Source organism: Vulpes lagopus, chromosome 4, assembly GCF_018345385.1.
Source record: "Vulpes lagopus strain Blue_001 chromosome 4, ASM1834538v1, whole genome shotgun sequence".
NCBI classification, from domain to species: domain Eukaryota; kingdom Metazoa; phylum Chordata; class Mammalia; order Carnivora; family Canidae; genus Vulpes; species Vulpes lagopus.
The window spans coordinates 62,819,461-62,846,561 of NC_054827.1; the positions used below are offsets into that span (position 1 = coordinate 62,819,461).

Here is a 27,101-nt window from a genome sequence, read left to right on the forward strand (position 1 = left end):
CAACTTAAGTTATATGTAAAATTCTATTTTCCCCACCCATTTCCCACATTCACTGATGCAAGCAAGGAATGTAGCCTGAGAACTTTAGGGTAAATTCCTCTTTCAAAAAGTATTTTTGCTGGAGCTTGGTAACATCGAGAGCAGCTGGGCTATCTGAAGATGTCTTAACTTTGTGCTATACAATTTCTGCCCAATCAAGGTTGGTTACCATAACATGTACTTTGAAGTCGGTGAATTATGATGGGGGAACAGAGGACTAGCTGAGGACAAGGCACGAGCCCAGGGCAGCACACTGACAAGTCCCTGAAACAGGCAGAGGGACATTCCTCGATGGTCTCACCTGCCCGGATGTTCAGACTTTTCTAAGGGCAAGAGGCAATCTTAGCTTCACCCCAGGAGCCTGTAAGTCTACTTTAACATATATAAATTCCTTTAGAAATTTCCTTTATCTCTACCCCCCAAGATACGTATTGGCGATCATCCCCCAAGCACATGGCCCATCGATATCCACCTCATAGCTCAGGTTTTATTAGATGGTAATAAATGACCTTTCCCAACAATAGCCGGCCCCTCAAGGTCCTGGAAACCTTGCTTCCAAAATTCTTTAGAGAGTACGCTATCCTCAAACCCCTCTCACTCCCAGGTATATAATCAGCCACCCCTCACAGGCCCAGGGCAGCAGCTCTTCCTGCCCACGGGTCCTATCCCAGAGCTTTAATAAAACCATCATTTTGCACCAAAGACGTCTCAAGAATTCTTTCTTGGTCGTCATCTCCAGACCTCCCCCAACCAGACCTATATTCCAAAACTTCATCAAGTTATACATGGTTCTTAGTTTCATGAAAAATGCAGTTGATAGATATTTTGCTTTTGTTGTTCTCTTCGCTATGGTTTCCAGCAGGAAATGGGGTAAAAATTGCGAAGTCATCAACGAAGTTTATGCCAGAAACCCTCCTATATAATTTCTTGTATGTTTCTACATGCTTCTCTGGTCCTGTGCACATAGAAACGTCCCATTAATACTTTAAAATGGTGAAATGACACACTTCGGGCAATGTTTGTGCTATAAACACGAAATCCGGCCTTCTACTTGCATTTAAAAAATTCCAGTGAATGATTCATCTACCTGTTCCAATCATCCCTAAAATATTTACAAGGTAAATAAGAAATATATATATGGAATGATTACTGAAAAACTTAGCTCCTTAGACTGAAAAAAAACCATAATATTTAAGAAAGTATGAGGTAGGCTGATGATAAAATACTCCTGAGAGGTCATTTAAAGAAGATCAGAGGTCTCCAGGGCCTATTAATTTTGAGTCTAACATTGCTCTTCCTTAAATTAACTGCTGGTCAAGTTTGAGATAAGAAACTGGAAGTCAGTCTACATGTTATGTGTCGTTTGACAGGCTTCTTTTATTTTACTAAATGGATCAAGTCTAAAACCCAAGTTTAATACAACTTCCCAGATGATGCTAAATGAAGGCTGAAAGTTTCAAAGCTACCGCGCACAACAGGTTATATAGTTCCTGCTGGACTAATTTTCATAAAGGATGACACCGTAACTGTCAAGTTTACTGTTACTTCCTAGTGCTAGAATACTGGAGTGTAGAAACAAGTTGTTGTTACACTACTGACATGACTGAGACCACAGATTATAATTGATGCCAGTGGAGATTGTAGTAGAAAGATGATAAATGGAACAGAATCAGTTTTAGGACACACCTTGAAAATTTACAAGAAATATGATTCAGGATAAATTACAAACTCTGACTTTCCTCCCTTAAAGGGATAATAATACTCAATTCACAGTTGTTGAGAAGATTTAATAAAATAATACAAGTAGTGTGTTGTCAACCGACTATGCACCCAATAATGTCTTTTTTCTTCCCTCATAATTTAAAATCTTCCAAATTTGCCCTCTGTTGTGATTTGTCATGTGAAAAAGTTTTTAAAGTAAGAATATGGTATTTTACAGTTTCCAACATATATCTGGGGATTCTCTTACATGATGTTTACAACAACCATGTAGGGTTACTGTAGGCAGTTGACTTGCCCCAGATCACATGGTTGAGTGTAGTGAAAACTGGCATTTAAAATTGGATTCTGGGCAGCCCCGGTGGCTCAGCGGTTGAGCACCACCTTCAGCCCAGGGCGTGATCCTGGAGTCCCAGGATCAAGTCCCACGTCGGGCTCGCTGCATGGAGCCTGCTTCTCCCTCTGCCTATGTCTCTGCCCCTCTTGGTCTCTTTGTGTGTGTCTCTATCTAATAAATAAATAAAATCTATTGGATTCCTTCTGCTCAATTCAGAGGTCCACATGGAGATTTATTATATTCTTGATGAATTTATCCTGAGGAGGACATTTTGTAATTTTTTGTGTTCTTCTACTCTTAACAGACCTAATAATTGATCTAAGAGGCAATTAAATAGGAATCTTAACAGTGAGCATTCTATATCAGAAGTTTTTTTCCCCCAAACTGTGGCTTCCATAATTGGAAATCTAATTTGACATGCTAAATTTCATTTTCAAGAGCTAAAAAAAAAAAAAATCTCACTTATTTATCTTCACATTTTTAAACAGACAGCACTTTTTAAAAATCCTATACAAATTGACAGCATAAGAGGATTAATTGCAAAAGCACAGCTAGCTAGATGCCTCTTAAAAAATATTACTGAGTGTGATATTATGATTTATAGTAAGAAATTGTATTTTGCCTTTGTCTTTATTTCTGGCACAGAGCTCCTAACACCCTTGGAAATTCCTAAATGCTGAGAACCATAAAGGTGTCTTTTGTTAGGTTAACAAGTGACAGTTGGCTGGCTTCTAGGTAACCTAAGGATAGGGCTAGTTGCCATAAAAACTTACCCTGTGATTTGAGGGTTGGAGTTTTCAGTCCCACCCCCTTGACCTCAGGGGAGGGAAGAGAGGCTAGAAATTGCGTTCAAGCCCCAGTGCTCAATGATTTAATTAATCATGCCCATTAATAAAACCTCCATATAAACCCAGAAAGACAGGCTAGGGAGAGATTCCAAGTTGGTAATGGTGTGGAAATTCGCAAACAGTTGTACCCTTAGAAATCAAGAAAGTGCCAATCCCCTTCTCATATACCTTGTCTCACATGAATCTCAAACATCCGGCTGTTCCTGAATTATGCCCTTTCATATTAAACTGGTCATCTACTAAGTAGACTGTTTTTTGAAGTTCTGGGAGGCACTCTGGCAAATTAATTGAACCTACAGACAGGGTCATTGGAAACTCCAATCTATCACCAGTATGTCAGAAGCACAGGTGACAACCTGAAGACTGGCATCTGAATTTGGGCAGAGGAGGTGGGACGGTCTAGTAGAATTAAGTCCTTAAATTATGGAGCTGATTCTATCTTCAGGTAGTGTCAGAATTGAGCTAACTGGTTGGTATAGGGGGGAGGGGCAAAAATCAAGCAATACAAAAACTGAAAAATAACAATGGGCTGGGGAGAAAAGTTTTTAGAAATTAATAACATATGTTTTACTCTAATTTACGTAGGCGGCCATATTATTGCAAAAATATTCCCTTGAAATTCACTAGCACTATTAAACATAGATCTTTTGTTTTGAAGGGACTCACTATGCAACGTTATAAAATTTTACACTGAGCTTCTATTCAAATGAAGGGAATTTCTTAAATTACATAATAAACAATTGGCCTTTTAAGATGATATACATTAATTATTAAATTAATCCAAATCTGTGCTCACCTCCAATCACTCTTCCATTCGACCCCGCTGTTCCTGCCACACTAGCTCCTGTAGCTCCTCATTCATAACGAGAAACACTCTTCCCCCAGACACTCATGGAAGAAATCCAGCCAGTAAGCAGCAGCATGGTTCTAGTGGTTTAGAATTGGCATCTGTTCTCATAGGTCAGTAAGCATGATGTGTTGTTAAAGGCTTTAATGTATAACCATACAGAGAAGTCCTTGGTTTGGTTCACGTTTCTCTTCAAAATTCATTAGGAGGCCTTCCTGCTTGGATCACAACGTTTTTAAAAAGCAGCTGCCCCTACACACTGACACACACACACACACACACACACACACACGCCACCCAACCCCTGACCTCATTGTCACACTCAGGTCATTATCTTCTTCTTCTTCTTTTTTTTTAATTTATTTATGATAGTCACACAGAGAGAGAGAGAGAGGCAGAGACACAGGCAGAGGGAGAGGGAGAAGCAGGCTCCATGCACTGGGAGCCCGATGTGGGATTCGATCCCGGGTCTCCAGGATCGCGCCCTGGGCCAAAGGCAGGCGCCAAACCGCTGCGCCACCCAGGGATCCCCAGGTCATTATCTTAACAGGTTTCATTTCATAGCATTTATTGCACTCTGACATAGTATGTAGATCACTGCGCAGCAGAGAGAGAGAGAGAGAGAGTGTGTGTGTGTGTGTGTGTTAAGGAAATATTTGTTAGATGAATAAATACTAAATCACATATACTTTCCAGTCTTCATTAAAATTTTAAATTATTTTCACAATCTAATTACGTAATTAAAGACTATGGATATAGATTTAAAGAAAAATAAGTCTCTTTCATTCCACAAAATGGTAAACTGAAAAGACTTCAACGGATCAAAAACTGTATCAGAAGCCTCTAGAGAAGGAAAATCATTAAGCAGTAATACTGGACGAAGCAAGCTATGTTACTTAACAAGCTACATAAACAGTCTTTAAGTGACCTGAAACTAACAGCGTGAAGAGAGGGTCTAATTAAAAGTACAGTTTTCTCTTGTATGAACTGTTCTTTGCTTGCCTGTATCCAACATGAAAGCTGTTGTCTCAAACCTGTCTGTCACAGAAAGACTTACTCTCTGCAAAGATCTACTTCTACTCTCTGGCCTCCTGCACTAAATTCTGATGAAAAGCTGTAAGTACCTGATTTCAGCTGGCATGCAACTCATTTGTCTGAAGTTCAGAGTTCTAGAGTTCTTAATGGCTCATTGCCTTAACTCACCTGAATTTATTAATGAACTTTAATTTCCATTCTGAAAGAAATTTCTTAAAAAAAAAAAGCTAAATCTGAAGAAATATCAAACTTAACAAGGTAAATAAACTTTCAAGTCACTGTTTAAATGGTAAAGTTGAACTAGGTGTCTTTCTTAACTACACCTTATCAAGCCCTATATTATACCTCAAGTCCCAGCTCTATCACCCAGTATTACTGTTTATTGATTTTCCTTTCAAAAAGACCCATAGTACAGTTTTTGACGTTACAGCCTTTTTCAACTTAACATTTTATGGAATCAAAGATACTTCCTTTTCCTTAAATCCACACCCTTGTTCCTTAGAATAAGCAGTTTATTCTAGTCTCTGAAGTCTGTTCTCCACAGTCTAGACAGATAGTAGGTAAGACCATAGGCTCCCATCTCAGCTCTGCCTCTTACCTATTGTGTCATCTTGTGCAAGTCAGTTATGATTTTTAAGCTTCAGCTCCTCATTCATAACATTGTCTGAGGTTAAAAACAACACTAACTTTGTATGGGGCTAATTATAATACTTCGTAGGAATATGTAAGGGTTAAATGAGATAATGCATATGAAAAGCTCAGCAAGTACCTGGTTTCTAGCAATTGCTCAATGAATTCAATGCTTCAACAACTATTTACTGAACACCTACTATGGGAGAACACTGTTCTAGGCATGGGGCTACAGCTGCACTAATTGTTAAAAGTAATTCTGGGCCTTATTGGAATTTACATTCTACTTGGGGAAGACAGACAAGTAAAAATACATCAAATGAAATAATTTCAAGCATACACAATTGTAGCAAACAGATATGAAGAAGGAGAAGAGTGGAACCAAAGGGCGTAAGGTGTTATTTCACACAAGATAGTCAGAAAAGGCCTCTGTAATAAGTGATAGAAATAGAAACTGACCCAGGATGGACTCTGTGCATAGCCAGTGTGCTCGCTAACATAAGAAGGGAGGTGCTGGGTGATCAATAATCCCTGTTTACAACAATGTCTTGCGTCTTCCATACGTTTTCACCAGCTTTGGGAAGCAGCACAGGAGAAATCTGCCAGGGGAAAGTAAGGGAGGGCTGTCTCGGGCACCCACGAGCTTTATCATCCCGAGAAAGCTAAATAAATCCTAATTCTAAAAAAAAAAAAAAAATCCTAATTCTAGATTGTCTAGTTTTCTGTACTTCTAAAGATAAGTAAGAGAATCCTTTGGCCACCGTGTCCTCCAGTTAGGCAGCATGATGATATACCTGTATTTTCATGGGTAGGAATGAAATAAATAGGAAGTAAGCAGTAAGTTGCTATAAACAGAAATTATATTGAGACCAAAATAGCACTCTTTATGGAGGCTAAAAATGAAGTCTTGGTAAGATGGAAATGAGATGTTTTACAGCATATTATATGGTCAAAGACATTAACTTCTTACACAAATTAAATCAGGAAATAGATTCCCGTTATAAGAGTATAAATAATTTCTCAAAGGAAGATACATAACAGATAATACCACCATAATAAAATCCGTATCAATTTGTTCTTCACTCATAATTGAAAACTGCCTAACTTTCACAACCTCTGCTTTGTGATTTTCTTTTAAAAGCATAATATGATTCATTAAATAATGTGCATAATAATATTTACAACAAACAGATAATGATCTGCCTATTTCAAATACCAGCACTGTAGATCAGGTTAATAGTCAGCTAGATAAACTTCAAAATTTCTACCTCATAAAACAATCATACATAGCTCCTTAATTTTCTCTAGTTTTCAGTCTACAGTTATTTTCATAGCACACTGCTATATAAAATGATGAGACAATCAGCTCCACAGCCAATGTTGGGGGTTTGGGAGAAAGAGAATAATTGGCCATGTAACAGTCCACAGAATCTACTCCATTTATCTAGGCTCGATTCATGGAAAATTTTATATAGAGAAGGATATAGCTTTATTTGAAATTATATATTCTTATTCAAGCCCAGATCTGCATTTTTATGCGCCTCTTTTATGGCTTTGGTCTCTCAATTTAGACCTGGCTCAGCAAGTAGGAAATGCAAATATTTGGTTGGCTGTAAAACAGGATATCAATATCTCTGAAAACCCAGTTGCATATCTTGTTGACCTAACAGGGGTAAGAAGTATTCTCACTGTGCTGAATTTTATTTCATGCTGGAATTATACCGGAATTAAAGTTCATACTTTTGCATGTACCAGTAAGTATACAAAACTCCTGTCATTTAAGGGACAGAGGGAGGGCAGTGGCAGAGGAGATGTTGAAGACAACCCCCTACATTTTTGGTTTGAGCAGCTATTGGGTGGTACAAGCTCCCTCATTATCCAAATGTTTGCTTTATGCCACTCTGCTTTTACAAAAGACTTATATTAGCACCTATGTTTGCTAACTAAAAGAAATTCAAAGAGGATTTTTGCTTTTGTGAAACAGTAATTGCTTCTGTGTTTTATGTTATTTGGCTTACAAAAGATTTCGCAGGAACGCTCTATTTTTGGATAGTGGGGAATACTTGTGCCATTTATTGAAAAAGGAAAAAACAAAGTTTGAAGTTAAACTCAGTTTTACATAAAGAGTAGAAAAGTCTATGTCTTTCAGGAAAAAGTAAATGTAAGCTAAAAATATAAGTTTGTAAGTCTCTGGTATATAAATAGTAAATGGAGTGGCAGGAGTAGATCATCTTAGGCAAAGAAAAGAACTGGAATTCTGCAGAACAACAGCAGTTATTCATTCATTGATGGAGGAAGAAACATTGACAGATTTCTCTGTTTCCTAGAGAAAAACATGACAAGTTGTTTCAAACTAACAGAATTTTTATAGGGGTTTCTGAAATTGAAATGGGGGTAATAGCAAATGGAAAAATACAAATGAAAATAGAGCCAATCTTATAATTCTAGAAAAATGGGCAAGAAGGCCAATTTCTTAGCCACAGAATTAGTGTCAAAATCTTCTGTGAAAGGAAGGTTTAGGCTCAGCCCCTCAGTGATGACCGAGTAATACAACATGAGTTCTAGACTAACAAAGGATAGTATAACTGTTGCTTTTTCTTTTTTTTTTTAATTTCTTTAGCTGAATCTGGATTACACATTAGCATTCATGGGAATAGCGCTTGCTTCATATTAAAAGTCATCCTTAGATATATAAAAATTGAATTAGCAGGTATTAACCTACCAGATTTTATGGCTGTTTATCCCTCTGCTGTACTTCATAGTAGTTGGCCTCAAAGAAAAGGACTCTTGACTACCCCAGTTCAAGTTCTGATACATCAAAAGTACTTAGAGGCCAAGCCAGCTCTATTGCTCTACTTTGAGCCAGGCCCCACAGGTTTTACCATAAAACACAAACCATCTTCATACCCACTGTTTACCTCACAAATCTCCTAAAGCACATGGAAGTAATGTGTTCTGTGCTAGATCTTAGAGGTAAAAGTTACCTAGAACAATTTCTCACCTAGCTAGCTACCTGCCAGCCCCACATAAGAAACTTATGATTTATTATATTTGAGAAAAGTAAGGTAGTTTTTAAAACTTCTTTATAATATATTGTAAACTTAACCTCCAAAATTAAAATTCTATTTCACTCATAATTGCTGGACATATTCTTTGACTTTCTGCATCTTAAAATCTCTTATAAACTGCACTCAAAGTCAAAACCTTATAAGGTAAGAAAGAAAGCCTCAAATCTTTCAAGGAAAACTGGGAAGAAAAAAAAAAAGAATAGGCCATTTGTAACTCAGCAAATGCTGATTAAAAAGGCAGCCTACCTTAAGAAAACCAAGGAAATGCTATGCTTCAACATTAGTGTCATTGGTAATCACAAAGCCCTCTGGTTTCCAAACATTTATAAATAATCTAAGAAACTTATAAATATATACATATATACACAAATGTACTTACCTTAGGAATAGGATTCAGCAGAACTACACCTGACTTCTTAGTGATGACCTGTTTCGTTGTATAGTGATGATCTATAAGTTGAGGAATGTTTGAAAAACCAGTGCCTTCAAATCGATATAGATTCTGGAGAAAAAAAAAAAACAATAAAGAAGAATAAACATGAAGACATTGCTTCAGCAAGACTCCATTCAGTAATAAATTAAGTTCCACTAAGAAAAACTATCGTTGCACAACAATAGTGTGAATATACTTGATACTAGGATCAGATGGTAAAAGTAAAAATAAAAGATCACCATTTCCTCCTTATCAATACAGTAGCAATTGGTATTTCTATGATGGGGTTATTCACACATTATTCTTTCACCAAAAGCACCTAGTCATCTTACACACCACTGACAAAGAAAGAAAATGCACAGTGACAAAACTACAAATACCGGCATGCTCAAATCTTGCACTTTGTGATTTCATAACATCTGATAAGTAACATTTTCTCAGACTCTGTCACATTCCCTTTCCCTGTATTTATATTTCAAATAGGCAAGCAGGTCATATGGATGAACTGATAGCAATACATTTAGCAAATAAAAAATATCTTACTGGTCACACCTTTCAATGCAGGAAGCACTGGAATGCAAAGTAATAGAATAAAAACTTCTGATAGTTCACAAAGGTTGCCCATATATATGCAGGTGATGTATACAGATACCAATATGAATGTGCTCTAAGAAAACTCTATGTTAAGAAATAAAAATATTTAAAACGTACCTAAATTTGGATATTATTTATATCATTGGAAGATTATTTTCTTAGTTAAAAGATAAAAAAAGAAATTAAGGTTCCTTTTCCATAGCAAAAAGTAAGATTCAATTTACCAGAATCTGATTTATATACCACCTTTAAATGGACATTTGTTTTATCAAGTAAGGGACAAACAGGAGTTAGTTTACTGTAAAACTAATCATAGAATATCATTCAATTCAGGGCAGGTTGTGTTAGAGTAAATTCAGGGCAACTGTTGATAAGTTGCCTGAAGAATTTTTGAATACACCGGCCAGACCTACTATGATATATTAACAATGATGCTTAAGAATATTTCATAATGAAGACACTAATCTATTATTAGTCATGCAATGTGCTAAGCAAGTTCTCTCAGCATTCAGTTTATTCGTCGGTGAAACAAATAATATTTGGATCTCCTCAAAGAGTAAGTATGAGGCTTGACCAAGTATCAACATACAAACCCCTTTGCTCAGTATATGGCACTGGTACACGTTCAATTATTAAATCACTAAAGCAATAATAATCCTTGGGTTACAAAAATAATTCCATATCCAGATAAAGAAGAAGAAACATTTTCAAAGAATACTTAAAGTGTAAATTACCTTTTCTCAAGGAATAATCATTATCTATAAATAATCAGATATCCTGAAAGCCATTCTTACATTAAACTGATTAAAAAATAAAGAAATGAAAAAGTTCATAGACATGTAATGCATAACAATAGTAACAATGGGGATATTTCAACCAAATATACAGTATTATATGCTTGAGTGTTGCGGAGAGTCAATCTTAAGCATTCTGACCATGCGTACAAGAAAAGTATTTAATGTTAACTGTGACGTGTTAATGGTTTTGATCCTGGTAATCATTTTACAATGTGTATCAAATCATCATGTTGTACACTTACATACAATTCTATTAGTCAATAATTACTGACAATTCATTCCCCCATAAAGTTAAAAACATAGGGGCGCCTGGGTGGCTCAGTTGGTTAAGTGACTGCCTCCGCTCAGGTCTGATTCCTAGGGTCCTGGGATAGAGCTCCATGGAGCGAGAAGTCGGCTTCTCCCTCTCCCTCTGACCCTCCTCCCGGCTTAGGCTCTCTGTCTCAAATAAATAAAATCTTAAAAAAAAATAAGTTAAAAGTCCATATGTCTCTTCCCTTTGTCTTCCTTTTGTCTACTGTCAACATAGCATCAGGTGATCCTGTTACAGCAGATCATTCCATTACTTTGCTTATATTCTTACTTCCCTCAGAATAAACGCCAAAGTCCTTACTGTGGTCTCTGAGACTCATCTGTCCTCTGTCATCTCTCTTACATCATCTCTTACCACTACCCACCCCTCTCCCAGCTTCCCTCCAGCCACATAATTTTAGTGAAACACACTATACACACTCCTTACTCAAGGAGTTTGAATTTGCTGCTTGAATAGTTCCTCAGATGGTCGTACGGGTAACGGCTCCCTTACTTGCTCCAGTCTTTCAGCATATGTCACCTTTTCAGTGAGGTCTTCTCTGACCACCCCATACAACATTCAATACTCCATTTTCTCACCCCAACTAAACTAATCTCCTTTTTCTTATTGAAATTTCGCTCAGAACTTATCACCATCTAATATCATAGCTATTTTTCTTGTTTATTGTCTATTTCCTCCTCTAGAATGTAAGTTCATGAGTTAATAAATTTTTAACATCACAGTATTCCCATGGTTTAGAACAGTGCCTGGCATGTACTGCCTTTATCAAAAAATATGTACGAATAAATGAAATATAATGCATATAAAATGAGTGTGAAGTTAAAGACACAAATAAGATAACTCAACTTAGAAATGAATACTGAAAACACACACCCAAGCTCAAGACACTGAAGTATAATGTTCAACAATAAGTAACATGATAAAATCCACAGAGAATCAAATTTCAAATCAGCCACTAGTGTCATAATATAATGTCTTGTACAAAATTCTAAAACACTTGTATAACTAGAGAAACAGTGAATAGAATAATGGGAATTTTCATTTAAGAACATATCTGGCTTTTAAGTTGAAAGAGAGTTTTCTGTCATTGACATAGTAATCATGATGGGTGAAGACAGTGAATACAAGGGATGATATAAGAAACTGGTTTCTAGCAATTATCATTTTAAAGCAATCAGTTCACATCAGTGAAGTTCTCAGAGTCCTAATTGTGCAAAACCAGTTAACTCGCTTTCTTAACTATGAAGATAAAGTAATGAATCTAAAAACAATGCTAAGATGACATATGCTTATCAAGTTCAGCTAAGCATCAAGCTAAGGTCAAGAGTAACCGATTCACGAAATCTGTTGAGGACTTGTTCCTTGGTACTCTCAAAATTCCAAATATTATAATTTGATCTTGTTACAAATCTGTATAAATTTCTTATAGCTCAGATGATATAAGGTTTGGTTCACCAAAAAATGGATTCTTTTTTAAGTTTTCTACATGGCTGTGAAAATAATACAAATGAGTGAATCCAGACTAATCTTAAGTGAGACACTTTTCCTTGGAGCTACTAATGATCTCTTAAGTGAATTCCAAAAGAAGCAATAAAAAATAGTAGTAGAGAATAGATTTTTGCAAACCTCTACAAAGGTCATTTTGTTGATTGTCATTTGTATTACATGATTAAGCATCAAGTAATAGGTCATTAAAAAGTATGCATAAAATATGATAATTCAAATTTTATAAAATAAAAATTATATAGATGCCTATAATTAGAATATATCAAAAAATACTCAAAGAATATACACTGAACCCATAAGGTGGTCTTATGAAAACATTTGCTACATCTAGAAGTTGTTTCTGAGTTATCACTATGCTACTTAAGAATCATGCATATGGATGAAAAACACATAAAAAAACAGCATCAGATTTTGTTGCTATACATACTTCCAGAGTACTGTTATTATACAAAGAAGTCAGAACAGAATATGCATACAAAAATGAGATGGGGGGATCCCTGGGTGGCGCAGCGGTTTGGCGCCTGTCTTTGGCCCAGGGCGCAATCCTGGAGACCCGGGATCGAATCCCACATCGGGCTCCCGGTGCATGGAGCCTGCTTCTCCCTCTGCCTGTGTCTCTGCCTCTCTCTCTCTCTCTCTCTCTCTCTCTCTGTGACTATCATAAATAAAAAAAATTAAAAAAAATTAAAAAAAAATGAGATGGGGGTTCAATGAATGTATAATCTGAAATCATATGCCTGAGAAGATCCCCTGAAAAAGAACTGAGAACAAGAAGGCTTAAGGAAAAGCAAGGGAACAAGGAAGCAAATGAAAGAAGAAAAAAGAAAGAGAGAAAGAAAGAAAGAAAGGATTTCTCAAAGAGAAAAAAAGAAAGGATTTCTCAAAGAGGGCAGCTGAGATGCATAAGCTAAATTTAAAAAAAAAGCTAAATAAAACATTCCCTTTTTTTGGTAAAATACCTAAAAATGAAAACATAAAACATAAGCTTTAGCTTTCTCCAATAAAAACAGCATATGGAATACTTGTAAGTAACTCATTAAACCAGTACACAGGAAGGGTTGCTGGAGAGTTTGGGAAATCGTATTAATAAGGTTTCTATATGTCTTTTCCTACTTAACTGTTACTCATTATTCAGATGTTGTCTCAAACTTAACTTCCTTAAGTTTCCCAGTCAAAAGCTTTTATAGCAATATGCATCTACTTTACAGCTTATAATTATTACTTTACAGTTTATAATTATATATAACTTGTGATTTGCAAGTGACTGTGGGCCTCCCTCCTAGATTATAGGCTCCACCATCTTATCCTTGGGCCTTAAAAGTACTCAGTCTTTCCTGGAAATTAATGTTAATGAGCTTTTGTTAAGGCTTTAATTGTTAAGAAGAAAGTAAGTCCCCTAAGTCTTTAGCTGTGTGTCAAGGACACAGAAAATGATAACCTAGGGCAGTTTCTTTTGACTTCAAGGTACTTATCACCTCTTTTGGGTACTTGAAGGGTAGGAGTAGAGTGATTAAAATAATTCAAAATATACAACAATGAGGCATAAACATGGGATGAACTGTCATTCAAACAAGTTTTGTTTTTTTAAATGTTTATTTTCTTTAATTTCAATCTATTAACATATAATGTATTATGAGTTTCAGAGATAGAGGTCTTCAGTGATTCATCAGTCCTATATGATATGCAGTGTTCATTACATCACATGCCCTCATTAATATCCATCACCCAGAGACCCCATCCACCCACCTTCCTCTACCCCAGTGACCCTCAGTTTGTTTCCTACAATTAAGAGTCTCTTATGGTTTGTCTCCCTCTCTGATTTCATCTTGTTTTATTTTTTCTTCTCTTCCCCTGGGGTCTTCTGTTTTGTTTCTTAAATTCCACATATAAGTGAGATCATATGATAATTCTTTCTCTGATTGACTTATTTTGCTTAACATAATACCCTCTAATTCCAACTACATGGTTGCAAAAGGCAAGATTTCAATTTTTGATGGCTGAGTATTATTCCATTGTAGATAGGGGTGTGTGTGTGTGTGTGTGTGTGTGTGTGTGTGTGTATAAATATATATTTTTTTTGGATCACTACATTTGTATCTTTGGGGTAAATACCCAGTAAAGCAATTGCTGGGTCGCAGGGTAGCTCTATTTTCAACTCTTTGAAGAACTTCTATAATATTTTCCAGAATGGCTACACCAGTTTGCATTCCCACCAACAGTGTACAATGGTTCCCCTTTCTCCGCAACCTCGCCATCATCTGTCGCTTCCTAACTTGTTCATTTTAGCCATTCTGACTGGCATGAGATTTTGATTTGTTTACAATTTTGATTTGTATCTTCCTGATGCCAAGTGATGTTGAGCCTTTTTTTCATGTGTCTGTTGGCCATCTTTAAGTCTTCTTTGGAGAAATGTCTGTTCACCCATTTCTTGATTGGATTGTTTGTTCTTTGGATGTTGAGTTTGATAAGTTCTTTATAGATTTTGGATACTAGCTCTTTAGCTGATGAGGCATTTGCAAATATCTTCTCCCATTCTGTTGGTTTTGTTGACTGTTTCCTTTGCTGTGCAGAAGTCTTCTTTATCTAGATGAGGTCCAAATAGTTCATTTTTGCCTTTGTTTTCCTTGCCTTTGGAGACGTGTCTAGCAAGAAGATGCTGCAGCCAAGGTCACAGAAGTTGCTGCTTGTGTTCTCCTCTAGGATTTTAATGGATTCCTGTCTCACATTTAGGTCTTTCATTCTCAGACAAGTTTTGAATTTACTCACCTTCACTTAGTCTTCCTTAAGACTCATGGCATGAATTTAAAAATACGTGTCGTTCAAAAAGCCTAGAGATTTTGACAACAATAGAACAAAGTAAACCGGTCTGGTACACGCAAAGACCAAATCTACCAGCTTGAAGCACATAATAGACATCCAATAAATACCTGCTGAATGAATCAATGATTTAACAAATTGGGCTACCCAATTTCACACAATAATTAAAATCTCCACTTTTGGGTTATTTTTGTTTTATTGACTCATATTCCTGGGCCTCTGAATAAATGAGTATTTTCTGAATACTCATTTATTCAGTATTAGTATTTTCTGAATAAATGGATAAAGAAATAAAAGATTATGATATGCCATTACATAGAGGATTTTTTGTTTTATTCTAAAATATTCAATATTGTTATTTTTAATTCATCATCATATATTATTTCAAATTTCTTGACTCAATCATCCTTAATTCTGCATCTTTAATATTTCCCTGTACATGAATTCTACCTGTCTCACCTAGTAGGTTTTAAGTTCACTGGGAAGTAGGCCATACATTTTTCAGTTTCATCTCCTTACACTGAATAACATGGTCCTTTGAAAAAATGGGTCTTTAGCAAATGCCTGTCATATAAATAAATAAGAGATATATAACTTGGCATTTTTCCCTTAATAATAAGATCTTTCCAGAGCACTTCTTACTAAATGTGTTTTTGTTTTATCATACACAACAATAAGGATTTGCATCTATATTTACTAAACAAATGGAATAAGGCTATTTGAATCTCTGAAAATCTATCAACATTTATGACACAAACAGTTTTAGAAACAAACTCTAAATATGTTTAGGTATAAACTCTGTTGTATCAAACACCCTAAACAGGCTAATAACTATGGAACAGGTCTGTACCTAAAGCCAGAATTACAATGAGATTCAGATACTCCTAGATATGCTTAATATATCTGACTTGATGAAATTAATATATTTAGTTCCAATAAAAAGTACAACTCTTCTTGCCTGAAGAGCTAAGACAAAAGATATTCTCTGCCACAATAGTAAAAAATGTAGAAATTCAAAGTATCTGTGTCCATCTTGATCATTCATAATGTTCACAGCATGCAAAGTTTCACAGCATGTTAAAAAGTAACTGTGATATGCATACAAAAAAACCCCAGCCTCAAAATAATTGCCATCCTACACTGCAGTTGACAATGTTGCTAAAAATACCATTATTTGTGATTGATGAATACCTCAAACCTAAATAAATAAATTCTAAAACAACACTTTCATTACCATTTAAATTTCACAAATAAATCTCATGGAAACCAGAAAGACATTTTTTAAACTAATTTTTCCAATTACATGGATATTTCTTACAAAGTACATTTGTATTTTTTCAAAGTCATCAAACAACGGCAAAAATGCCTAATATTTGATAGCACTTTATACCTTATAAAATATATATTTACTGATTTGCTTCCCACAATTATGATACAGGCTATTAACCCCATTACCTTCCAAACCACAGACTTTCTAAAGTGCTGAACTGGGATGAAATCCCAAGTCTTATGATACCAAGTTCAATGCTTTTTTCACGTTACTTGCTATTTTTCTCATTTTCTAAAATCTCATCTATCTTTATGTCTTCCTCTCTTAAGACACCTATCCCCTCATTTATATACATCTTTTACAATCTACTATTAGATTATAAATTCCTTGATTCGACTATAATAGGCAATCATTAAATATCTGATAATAAATTTCCCCATTTAGTGGCTCTTTTCAGGCAATATGTATATGAGGAAGGAAATGGGATAATTTTAGCTCAAGGAAGATTCACCTACGCAAAATGAAAAAGAATTAAAAAGTCTCCAAAAAGTCTAGATCACCTTAAGACTCCTACTTTTAACTGAATGAAGAACTCAACATTATATAGTGCGAATTAACTAAATAAAATTAAGCATTAATGCCTGAGGCACTCACAGAAATACAAGCACTCTCATCTTTAACAGAGATCTTTGAAAAGTTTCAATGACAGAAGGAAGCTGAAAAAAATATTCAAATGTGAACCTGCAAGTCTTATTTTCAGAATATATTATGCCGCTCATTTTAGTCACTTAAAACAAAATGGCAATATTAACGACAAATGATAATTTGCAAGTAGACCTTTTCCTTTTTGTTTTTAAGAATAGTAATTTAAATTCATACAGTTACATTTTAAACTGTAAGTGGTAATAAGGGGACTATCTCAGTCTTGTTTCATGTAAGACATATTTTTAAAATCGTAACTTTTAGAGCTTAGAAAATAGAGGGAGACACTCAAATTTTAGTTTATACTTTACGTAGGAATTTTCCTTCTACAATTTGCATACCATTTTATAATATTGCCAGCATGGTCATTGGTTAGAATACGGAAGCTTATAAAATATAAAATATATTATAACTTAAAGACACACAATCCGTAACTTAAAGACACACAAATTAGAAAAGAGTTTGCCAAGGAAATGAGGAATGACATACTACTAGAAACAGTAGGTTGGATGTATGTACGAACATAGGAAAATGTGATTATGAAGTTGAGGTCTGAATACTACACAAAATTAACAATGCTATGAAAATTATAATACAAACTTTAATGGATTTATTCCTTTCAACCCATCTGAATAGCATCTATTTTCATTCAAATATAATTTCTAGATGTGAATATATGAAATGCCATTCTATACTCTGAAATGATCACTTTCACGGTATGTCAGTTTTAGCTCAGAATTATAGATACATTGATATATACATGGAGAGAGATATGCAGATATAAACATATCTACCTAAAACCCTCTGATGTTTGTCTAATGATAATCGTTCAATCTTTTTGTAAGGTAATGAGTATCATTTGAGTGCCTGGACATAAGCTGAAATCTTACAGAGAGACAGCTTGAAAATGCATGCTATTTGAAATGTTGGAGTAAAAAATGACAAATAGAGGACTTCATATGCCAATAATATTTAAAATTTCTCAGTGGGTAAAGTTAAACAAAATTTTGAGATTACTTTTCATCTGTTCAATGCTTAATTAAGAATATAACAAACTTAAGTAGTTTAGCAACACTTAAATAAATTTAAATAAGTAAATTAGTATTAAAACAGGCAAGGTGAATATTTCATATGATGAAATTTTTCATCATAAAGGACGAAAAACCTTAAACCAAAATTAATAATAAAGCTAATTCAACTATCATTGTCCCATTTATTAAGGAGTTTTATTATCCCTATTTAATAACATAATTCTTAAAAATCTCTCATGGTACATTTTTAATAGCAATTTCAAGGGCCAGTTTCTTTTGTTTTTGTTTTTGTTTTTTCAAGGACCAGTTTCAAGAGCATAAAATTAATTATTAAATTTATCCAGAAAAGGGGGGGAAATTATGATAATCATATTTAAAAATGTTTTAATTTAAAATAAATTTGATGTTCTTGTTTAACTTAAAATATTTTAAATATTGGAGCACCTGGGTGGCTCTGTTGGTTAACTGATCTCAGGAGTATGAGATCAAGACCCATGTTGGACTCTGTGTTTAGCTAGGAGTCTGCTTGAGATTCTCTTCCTCCCCCTGCTTGTGCTCTCTCTGTAAATAAATAAAATCTTTTAAGTTAAAATTGTAACTATTTTAATTTATAGCATCTTAAAACACGTATGTCCTTAATAAGATTAACATTTTAGTGAATTTTGGCATACTGTATTGAAGGAATTCAGAAAAAAGTAAAATTAAGTACTAAAGTATTATGGGCATTTATCACATACTATTCACCATTTTATTATAATTATACCATAATGAACAATATAAAAATATACATATAAACTAAATTGGAAACGTACATCAACAAATTGTATGATAAAGTGTCTCCTTTGTCCATCAGAATATACAGAAAGGACATATTCACCAGGTTTCCCATGACTCTCTCGCACCAAGAAGTCTCCTTGTTGTTTTAATAGATCTTGCGCTTCTATTCTGGGAATTGCACCGTGGTACCAGTCCTGTTCTGCCAAGGGCTTCTCACTTATGGGGATCGTATCAGAGAACTTGAACAAACATTGAGAAAAAAAATAATAATAAATTAGAGAAAATAGGAATTCTTCCTGGTAAAATTCATAGCAATTATAAATACTTCTTACATTTGCTCCTCCTTTTAAAATCAACCAATTAAAAGTTTCAGGATGAATCTGAATTTTTCTTAATTCTTAAAGAAAATATCTCCTGGAACTCTGGTGCTGAAGTTTAGCTCAAATACATATCTTTCAGTACTTTGAGTTTGTTTATCCTACCTATCATACATCTATCAGTGTTACTTTTCGAGTATTTTGTTAGGTGTCATTCACAGCTTACCCAAGTGTGCTGTGTTCCGGTAGCCCGTATTAGAGGTGATCCACTGAATGCAAAGTCTATATTCTTTGCCTACTCCAAAGAGCTAAAAAATCAGACCCAGAAAAGCTTTTGGTGTCTTTAGTTGTTCTTGTTACAGTTGTTGCTGTGGTTACTGCTGTTTTACGTAAGTACTCTAAGGACTGTGAATACAAATGAAAGATGCTCAATATAGAGAAAGGCTCGTGTAATGCAAACCATTGGGAGACTGCCATAATCAGAATATCCAGGGTAGTGGAAATGTAACCAGTGGCATATAAAATTCCTTGCAGCCAGGAAGAAAGGTGACTAAGGGGGATTTAGAGTCCTGTCTCAGCTACACATTATGCTGCAGCTCAGATTCATGATGGTGATGAGCATGGCCTAGATCCTTGAAAGGGACCTGACTTCTTTTTGAAGGAGATTTCATCAATGAGCTAAAAAATGGCTAGCATGGGTTAGCAGATGTAATAACTCGAAGTAAGCCGTCCTACAGTATTCCTAGCACTACAATCTAACCACCTTATTTTGTGACCGAGAAAGTGGAAAAATGTAATAACAGGATCATATATACCCATCATTTGAACAACTTTGAACTATCAAGGTGTCCTTGTGATTTTCACAACTGTTGTCCATTGTTTGAAGGTATAACTTACTAAACGTAAAACATAAATTCCATATCTACAACATCTACACTAGCAACAGTATAAATGTAGGCCTAAATTTGCAAAATTCATAATTTAGTGATGGAATTTTTTAATAATGTGCAGTATATAAATGTGCAGATTTTATGCAAGTGTTAACAAAAGCATTTTTCAGCTTGCAAAAGGGGACTGCAGTATTACATTTTTCACTTAAGCAATTATTTCGTCACCACTCAGATCCCATCAAAAGACTTAATGTAACAACTCTTCTGCCATAGTATTTGTGTGTGGTCCCCATGGACTGGTTACTGTCCAAAAATTCAAGAGAGAAAAACAGCACTTGAGGTCTCATCAATTGAAGCACCTTGTGGAATCGGTTTCCTATATTCAAATATTAGATGGGAAAATTAGTGTCTAGAAATACCCTCCCATACAGGAGAAAGATTTTAAAGACTTAACTGATGCCTTGGTGGGCATAAAACTGAATGTCCAAAGGTCTATTAATAACAGTAGTAGTTATGTGTACAGGTAATGTATCATGATCCAGTATCACAGTATTGTGCTGTTTATATACATTTTTAGTTTGCATAAATTAGGTGTGTGTGTGTGTGCTGCTTCTTGATTTAGGCAAGCCTTTATAAAGTTACAGTACCTAATCTGTCATTCCCACCTCTCCGTTATTTTTGTGTGTCTTTTTTAATATAAATATATATCAAGATTTTCAAATTATCATTTAGAAGCAGAGTTCCCTTGTAGAAAAACTAATTTTTTTGCCTTTTACCAAAAATAAACCCTTGGGGGAAGAAAAGTGAAAAAAAAATATATATATATATTTTTTTTTACATTGACAGGACCTTTTATGTAAAACTGTAAAAATAATTTTAAACAGAAGCACATAGGATATTTTTTCCAGAATCAAAAGAACTGCTAACAGTACTTCTGGGGAGATGATCTAGTAGGGAGGGGCGGGGGGAGAGTGCTTTCTGTATCATTTAGATTTTCTGGCTTTGTTGTATATCACTTAGGATTCTTTTCCACGTCACCTAAAGTGACCTAGGTAAAGAGATTATGGGTGTTTTGTTCTCTGAACTAAAAATAACCTGCACACATAAGTGTGACAGCTTTTACAAAATTAGCACACAAAATTAGCATTTATTGTTAGAATTTATAGTCTTATTCACCATATTATGAAAGAAATCCATATATTTAAAATTTACCAACCAGAGGATTACGGTAAAAGGGCATATTACCAGAGAATGGTCACAAAACAATTTCATTTTTATTTAAATTAAAAGTTAATTATTTTTATGGAATAAACTTGCAGTGACACAGGCTATAGCCTGCCCATGTCCTATGTTCCAGAAGCAACATCTAAGATTTTATCTGATGCTGTCCTGCTGCTTGCCTTCCCCTTCCCAGTCTTACCCTCATTCCCCCAACTTCCTTAGCCATTACCACTGCCACATGGCTGGTCCTGGTCCTGTACAGCAATGGACAATAAAGCCTTAGGAGAAACAGCCTCATTGAAAATCACCAATATGAAATTATAAACACGTGGCAAAAACAAGAGAGGACTATAAGCTGTGACCATGACAGGAAAAGCAAATTATCTGTTATTTTAGGAAGCCACATGCTAATACCAAGGGAGCTAGTTATATTTCCTTGAAATGTTTCTAACTGATCATAGATGGAAATCTATTTTCTAGGTAAGAGTAAAAAGTTTGTTTTCATCATCCAAAGAACTAAATTGCTCCAGATGGTTAAGAGTACTGTATGGGTAAGCTACAATAATGTGCACTAACTCTTAAGATACTTAGAATACAATATGCACAATGTCTCATGAGAAAGTAGTTTATAAAAAAAAAAAAGTTTATAAATTGGAGAAATTAGAATTAATAAAAAATGAAAGGCAAATATTCACACATAGGGTTTCTCAGGCTGATATCATGAACTGTATATAGGGACAAAGTATATGACATCTTTGTGGTAAAAGAAAACTAGTTCTGAAGATAGCCTTCTTTGTTTTGCACCACTAAAAAGGCCCAAAACTTACTGGTCAAAGTTTCATTTTACAAGTTATAATCCTATTGATTTAAAAAAAGAACCTTGAAAAATCCCAAATGGGCTTCAAAGAAGTTTTGGTTTTTACTTCTTCCATTTATGATACATTTAATTCTTTAAATATATACATGGTGTGACTTACACAGAAGTTTTATATAAACTAACTAATAAGCCTTTTCTTTTAGTACTAATCATGATAAATATAATATTTCAAAGAACTTTTAAATCCAAAAGTGGATTTAAAGAAGAAATTATATAGAGGAACCAGTCGCAAGTATGAAGTAAGAACAAATGCATAATTTACACAAAATTAACTTTTTATGTATACTCATACCAATGGTTTATAATTCTTAAAATAGTCAAAGTTATTAAATATAGCCTTTTCAAAATTTTATCACACTGTATCTCACTATAACAAATACCAAATTTTTTATATAATAGAAATATTTCCAAGAGTTGTCAATGTCAAAAGTGTTTTATTGATTTTTTTCCTTAGAAAAAAAATCAGTAAAATAAGAAATTCAATGTCACCTCCTTGCAAAGAACTTGTTTTCATCATTATCTTTCAAGAAGGTTACATATTAGAAAGGTGTCACAAACAAGGATGTCATGTGCTTGATTTCTCGTCCTATTCAACCTATCCTCCCAAATGTTGATTTATTTAGTACAGTAAAATGGAGAGCCTAGAGAATTCATTAAGTCAGAAGGGCATTTGAAGTACAAAAGCTCAGCTAACACAGAGAAAATCATTTAAGGATTTGAATGTGAGGAATTTGTTTGGAGGGAAAAAAAAATCATCATGAAAAAACATCAGTATCTATTTGTTTGCTTTAAAAAAGAAGTGAATGGGAAGGAACTTACATTATTTTATCACAGGGATTACACCTCAGTTCTCTGGATTTATTAGTTTCTTTGAAATAGAAATCTGTTGTTACCAGCTCCTACACAATACCGTTATAAAGTATAAGCTGAGGGCACCTGGGTGGCTCAGTCAGTTGAGCATCCAACTCTCGATTTTGGCTCAGGTCATGATCTAAGGGTTGTGAGATCGAGCCCCACATAGAGCTCCGCACTCAGTGCAAGTCCACTTGTCCCTCTCCCTGTGAACTGCTCATCTGCACAAGTGTGCACATTCTCTCTCTCCCTCTCTCTCTCAAATAAATATAATCTTTAAGAAGTGTAAGTTGAACAGTTTGTGAGTATATGTGTGCATACACGCATGTGCACACACATACACAGGGAAAGGCCCTATATAGGCCCTGTCTGGGTCTATCAGGCTTTACAGAAATTTCCCTGCAACCATTGGAGGGAACATTTTTATGAACATGTTGTCAATTAAATTCCAACACAATTCTGCAAGCTTATTAGTAATAGAATGTAGAATGGATCAGCAACAAAATCCAACATCCCAAGAGCCACCATAATTACATCAAAAAGGAAATGAAGCTTCTTACTTCAAATATTGTATCTTTCTAATGCTCAGTAGGGAAAGATTTTTCCTTGTCAGGAAGATACCTAAGATTATTGCCCAAGATATGGCAAGTTATAGTTGAAGTTATAGTTAATCTAACACAGTTAATTAGTTGTACTTAATAAGACAAGCTTTCCTCATTGACTGGGCTAGCTGTTTAGCTCTTTTCCCTGGGTCTTGTTCTTAAAGAACATTCCAGTAAAAACATATCGGGCTTAGTGAAATAAAAAGATTCACTTAAGTGAAGAGGCAATGAGGAGTCAGTACTAGAAAATAAAAATATTTGGGGGGAAGGTGGAGAATATGGGCCTATTTTTTTTATCCGCGTTCAGCTGAATTTCCAAGTATGTAATGAAAATCTGTATGCCTTTATTTTTTAAGATTTAATTTATTTGAGAAAAAGGAGCAGGGAGAGGGGTCAAGGGGAGAGGGACAGGAGGGAGAGAGAGAATCTCAAGCAGTTTCTGCACTGAGAGGGGAGTCTGATGTGGGGCTCCATCTCACAACAGTTGAGAGATCATTACCTGAGCCCAAACCAAGAGTCAGATGCTTAACAACTTAGCTACCCAGGCTCTCCCATTTGTATGTTTTTCTCACAAACACTTCAGTACAAGATGAGCTCCTTTCTGAGAGGCAAAAAATGTTAAAAAAAAAATTATATATATATATCAGGGATATATATATATATATATATATATATATATATATATATATATCAGGGAACCTGTGTGGCTCAATCAGTGGAGCATGTGACTCTTGAGCTTGGGGTTGTAGATTCAAGCCCCACTTTGGGTATAGAGATGACTTAAAAAAAATAAAATCTTGGGGCACCTGGGTGGTTCAGTCAGTTAAGCACCCAACACTTGATATCAGCTCAGGTCATGCTCTCAGGGTTCTGGGATCAAGCTCCATGTCTGGCTGCATGCTCTGCACAGAGTCTACTTGAGATTCTCTCTTTCTCTCTCCCTCTGCCCCTCCCCCACTTACACACACACAATCTCAAATAAATAAATAAAATCTTTATCTTTAAAAGTAATAAAATAAAATTTAAAAAAATCAAACTCTGAATTCTATGAAAATCAGGCACAAATAAATGATTAGAAAAAAAAAAAGGAAAATATAACAGTATCGAAATATATAAGTAAACCCTTCAAGGAGCTTGAACAAGCTGAATAAAACTTCCATATCAACATAAAAAAGTTTTTATGAATTTTTATTACCCATAAAAATGACATTTAATTCTCTTTTCTATTCTCATATAAATTTAGTCATTAATTTTATAGTCTAAGTAAACAATTATTTCAAATCTCGTTTAATATTATACTAGGGTGAAAACAAGCAATTCCAGATTTTAAGCATTTCAAAAAAATTGTGTAAAGACCTCTTTAATTTTAAAGCTATGTATCACTGGGAAATTCTAGATTAGGAATCAAATGTCTTAGAATTAGAAGTAAGAGAATCACCTCCTTGCAAAACATTGGAATAGTCTATTGAATAGGTTTCGGCCTGGTGGTGGTAAAAGCTATTTTCAGTGAAAGGAAAATGTAATCATAGGTAGAAAGCAGATTTTCTACCATTTAGGTTTTGGTAGTTGAACAAATACTTAACATAAAATGAGAACGTGAATTAATAATGTTCTTCTTGCTATATTTTTCAAAATTTCTAAGTAACTCCTTAAATTAATGGAACAAGTTAATTCTTAAAACAATGAAAAATAAAAAATATTCTAGATATTTGATCTTCATGATCATTGCCTCAGGCTAGACAAAGGATGTAAATTAAGCAGTGTTTTGTCTTTAAGAGGCACGAAGGCCTATCTGTAATTCTACAAATTCTAATATTTTTAGCAATAAAATAGAACTGATCATTGTTTTATGTACTGATATCTTAGGAAAAACAAAGATACTTCATTTACTCTTTATTTTCCACAAACTAGCAACAAAGCTCTTGTTCATAAATTTCTTGATTAACATTTTATTGTACTTTTTGAGAACCTGAGTTTGTTTAGTCTTAGCTATAATATAACTTTCTTCCAGCACAATAACTGTAGAATTACATGCTGATTAGAGATCTGCATTCTCATACAATTCTTTCCAAAACTTTACCTAAAAAGATAGACAAGTAAGCCAAACTCAGATACCTTACTTCCACAACTTTCCATTTCCTTGACTGCCCTTTTGTATACCTTCTTGGATCTCTCACAGAGACACTCCCTCTAGCAAAGCATATCTGCTTAAAAGTTTTTGTTTTTAGCTTAATGCCTCTGCTTCTTCCAATACCTTCTGGTTTCCTCTGGCTTTGTCTTTTTTTTTTTTTCTTGCCTCTTTAGTTCCCTCTTTTCTTTATTAATAATCATTTTCTTTTTTCACTTTATTATTTTTATCCATTTATTTTTCCGATTGTACTTGTGACTCTCATTCAACCTCTCTCATCTGGTTGTTTCACTCCATGTTTTCTACAGTTTTTTTTCTTTCAGTAGCAAATAGTCTTTCCTTAAAGGGGATTTATTTAAGCTTGACAGTATTATATATAAAATGTGCCACAATGTCAATAATAACACATTTTAGTCAATTAACTTTAACAGTGCTAATTTCATGTTACACATATCAAATGAAACTATTATTAATTATTGTAAGGAGTCATATCTCAATAAATTTAAACATTTATCAGTAAGTTGGGATTTCTGGTGAAGAATACATTATCATTTGGACATGATCAGATCATTTGTTTTAAGCATTTGATTAAACAACTAAAAGAATAGATGTACTCCCTATACAGTAAAATTACTGGTTGCAGAAAATAAACCCAATGAGCCTTTCTTAAAAAATTATGTATGATAATGCTAATGATTCAAAACTAGCAATTCTGAGAATATTTAGTTTTCCTGAACATGTCTAACTACATAGAGAATGCCGTGTACATATGGTAGTGAGATGATACAAGAATTTTTATTTTTATTTTCCTTTATTTCTCATTTTTTTCTACACCGTAGCGTCTGAGGAGTGGAAGTGGCTAGAAAGAGGGGAGGTAAGTTAAAATCTTAAGAATAAAGAAAGACAATGAAGGTTTAAAATATATAATATTTAACCTGAATTTAACAACATGTCTTGTTAAAAGAAGTACAAGGTTGCTTTCTGCTAGGCTTGAAGAATACTAAAATCCATAAGTAGTTTATTATGCATGAAAAGAACTACATTTCCCTATGCCAACAAGAGAAGCCAAGCATTTTAATACTAACATCACACGATGTACAACTTAAACATAGCTGCGTTATAATTTTCAAATTTTCTAAAGAGAAGTAAGCCAGCTAAACTTATTTACTATATTATTCCATATAATGGAAGCATATCTTTATTCTCCATTTTTTTTCAAAATTCAAGTACAAAGTGATTCTAAAACTGAAATAACATATATGCCAATACAATATAGAAAAATATAAAAAAAAAAAAAAGAAAAATATGATTTATAAGGAAATAAGTTAAATAATTGTTAAATAATTATTATTCTTTATTATATTTATTATATTATTTATTGTATTACCATATATTATTAATTATATTATTATTATTATTCAGTTAAATAATGAAGCATGTAGCCCAACATG

The 27,101-nt window shown here is 34.3% G+C and overlaps 1 protein-coding gene across 6 annotated transcripts in view; it reads right to left on the bottom strand.

Annotated features, from left to right (window-relative positions):
- Positions 1 to 27,101, bottom strand: part of FER (FER tyrosine kinase) — a 435,215-nt gene that overhangs the window by 216,024 nt on the left and 192,090 nt on the right. For all 6 annotated transcript variants that reach the window (XM_041752267.1, XM_041752266.1, XM_041752262.1 and 3 more), the window contains 2 exons: positions 18,799 to 19,002; positions 8,903 to 9,025 (listed from right to left, as the gene is read on the bottom strand). In XM_041752267.1, coding sequence (XP_041608201.1) covers positions 8,903 to 9,025; positions 18,799 to 19,002 — 327 coding nt within the window. The remainder of the gene's footprint in view (positions 1 to 8,902; positions 9,026 to 18,798; positions 19,003 to 27,101) is intronic.